Source organism: Phodopus roborovskii, unplaced genomic scaffold (assembly GCF_943737965.1).
Source record: "Phodopus roborovskii unplaced genomic scaffold, PHOROB, whole genome shotgun sequence".
Lineage (NCBI taxonomy): Eukaryota > Metazoa > Chordata > Mammalia > Rodentia > Cricetidae > Phodopus > Phodopus roborovskii.
In genome coordinates this window covers 32,941,297-32,944,083 of record NW_026125295.1, presented here as the reverse complement: position 1 = coordinate 32,944,083, position 2,787 = coordinate 32,941,297, and the positions used below count along the sequence as shown (strand labels likewise).

Genomic DNA, 2,787 nt, shown 5'->3' with positions numbered 1-2,787 from the left:
TGTGTCTGTATGTACATATGTGTTGTGTGTTTGTGTTGTGTGCATCAGTATGTGTATGTTGTTTGTGTCAGTATGTTATGTGTATCTGTATATTCATGTGTGTTATATTTGTCTTTATGTGTTGTGTGTGTCTCTGTGTGTCAGTATATGTATATGTGTATGTGTGTTTTGTCTTTATGTGTTGTATGTTGTGTCTGTATGTTGTGTGTCTGTATTGTGGTGTGTATGTGTGCCTGTGGTGTGTACCTATGCATATATAAAATTAGCAGGTGACTAGCTGATAAACTGTTTCTAACTTAGCACTGTTTCACAGAATCTTCTTCTCATGCAAACTCCAAATCAGCTCCTTCTGCAGACCCCGGAGCTGGGAGTCCTGTAACCAGTGAATGTTTTCAAACTCGGATAGTCATTTATGTTTTAGATGTGATGTGAAGAATTTATGATCCTGCTTTCAAAGAGCCAAGTACCAAAAGGAACTGCAGGATGCTGCTTCTGTCTGAACTTATAAGCAATAAAGAAATAACCATCTGGGAGAGATTGTGGGCTGAGACCTCTCAACAGAGCCCACCCTGATCCATCCTCGGCTGTCTGGGGAAGTGGTGGGGAGGGGAAGAGGGAGCTATACAGCTGATAGGGAGAGAGCTGGCTGAGAAACAACTCGGTGATTCCAAATGTCTGTTATGGCTCCACTCAGTGGGTGCTGAGGTGGGTGAAAATGGGCTCTCTTTATAGTGGAGTTACCCTGAGGACCTAATATGTAAATAAAGAGGTAAGCTTTATTTAGAATAAGAAGCCCTAAAACCACTCTTTTTTTTTTTTTTTTTTTAGGACAAAATAGAAAAACAAGATGGAAAATATATTATTTTGGTTGATAATTTTCGTCTCTGGATGGACCCTCTCTGATGGGTCTGAAACAGAACCAGATTTTACGTGGCACTTGAACAGAATACCCCGGGTTGTGAGTGAGAGGACTGTCCATCTTGCCAGCCCCATGTTCCAGGCAGATGCTGGGATGGTGATGGCCAGAGTGTGCGGCATCGAATGTCAGGAAGAGCTCCCTGCACCCAGCCTTTCCCAACTTGAAGACTCCCTTTCTTATGAGACGGTCTTTGAGAACGGCACCCGAACCTTAACCAGGGTGAAAGTTCAAGATCTGTTCCCAGAGCCCACTCGAAATAGCAGCATAAAAGGACCAAGCCCTAGGAGGAGGAGGCGGCAGGTGTACGGTACGGACAGCAGGTTCAGCATCTTGGACAAAAGGTTCTTGACCAATTTCCCTTTTAATACAGCTGTGAAGCTGTCCACAGGCTGCAGCGGTGCCCTCATCTCCCCCAACCACGTGCTCACAGCGGCCCATTGTGTGCACGATGGGAAGGACTATATCAAAGGCAGTAAAAGGTTGAGGGTAGGAGTGCTGAAGATGAGAAATAAAGGAGGCCGCAAGAAACGCAAAGGTTCCCAGAGAAGTCGGAGAGGAGCAGGGGGTGGTGGCCAAAGTCACAGTGGTCAAGAGCATCCTCAGGAGAGTGCCACCCAAAGACGGGGAAAAGGATCCAGGAGGGGTCCGAGGGTCACCCAAGGGAGGCCCTCCTTCCAGTGGACCCGCGTCAAGAGCACCCACATCCCCAAAGGCTGGGCAAGAGGAGAGAGTGGCGACCCGGCCTTAGACTACGACTACGCGCTCCTGGAGCTGAAGCGCGCACACAAGCAGCAGCATATGGAGCTGGGAGTCAGCCCCACCATTGCCAAGCTGCCAGGAGGCCGGATCCACTTCTCAGGGTTTGACAATGACAGGGATGATCAGTTGGTGTATCGGTTTTGCAGCGTTTCTGAGGAATCCAATGACCTCCTGTACCAGTACTGCGATGCTGAGGCAGGCTCCACAGGCTCTGGGATCTACCTGAGGCTCAAAGAGCCAGGCAAAAAAACCTGGAAGCGCAAGATCATTGCGGTCTACTCAGGCCACCAGTGGGTGGATGTGCACGGGGTTCAGAAGGACTACAACGTGGCTGTGCGCATCACTCCCCTCAAGTACGCCCAGATTTGCCTCTGGATCCATGGAAATGCAGCCAACTGTGCTTATGGCTGAGGAAAAAAAGAAGCATTCATGCACACCCTGAATGCCAGATTAAGGCAGCTCTCACTCTGAGACCACTCACAGGCTATGCTTGGACTCGGACCTATCGGTGGTGTGCCAGTGTTTTTACAGACTTCCTTTATCAAAATTAGGTTACTTACACTTAGAATGTTTAGATACAGACAGTGAAACTAGATGTCACTTCAGCGTCAAATATATACTCTATGTGGTGGTAAGTTTCCTTGAGAGAAACCATTGCTTACCTGGGCCTTCTTTGAAACTAGACATACTTTAAAAGGACAAACCAGAACTGTAAAATGACTTCTCACTGGGCTTGCTCTTAGAGTCCTACTCTAAGAACCAACTTGAATGGGACATACCAAGATTCATAGTAACACAGTTAGAATCAGGGGAGACAAGAAGGTTTTGCTTGCAGGGTTATGAGATGGAGCCATTCTGTTCTGTTCCTGCCCTCAGTGTTTATGTTATCTCTTGATACCGAGAAACTTATTTTAAGAACTACAGATCATAACACATAAAAAATTACAAATCAAAAGAAGTAGTAAGCTTTATAAACAAAACTATTAGTTGTGGCTTTAAACAAAGAAACAAACCAGCATTAATGTGTCTGTCAAAAACTGGAGAAACACTTTAAGGTTTTGAAAGTGGAGGCAGTTTCTTTGTTGCTGTTGTTTTGTTTCTCTGCGTAG

At 46.1% G+C, this 2,787-nt stretch overlaps 1 protein-coding gene across 1 annotated transcript; it reads left to right on the top strand.

Annotated features, from left to right (window-relative positions):
* The first annotated feature begins 832 nt into the window (after positions 1-832).
* On the top strand, positions 833-2,230 carry Prss35 (serine protease 35). The gene has a single exon (XM_051207750.1). The coding sequence runs from the start codon at positions 848-850 to the stop codon at positions 2,087-2,089; it is 1,242 nt and encodes a 413-aa protein (XP_051063707.1). The 5' UTR covers positions 833-847; the 3' UTR covers positions 2,090-2,230.
* Positions 2,231-2,787: the final 557 nt, after the last annotated feature.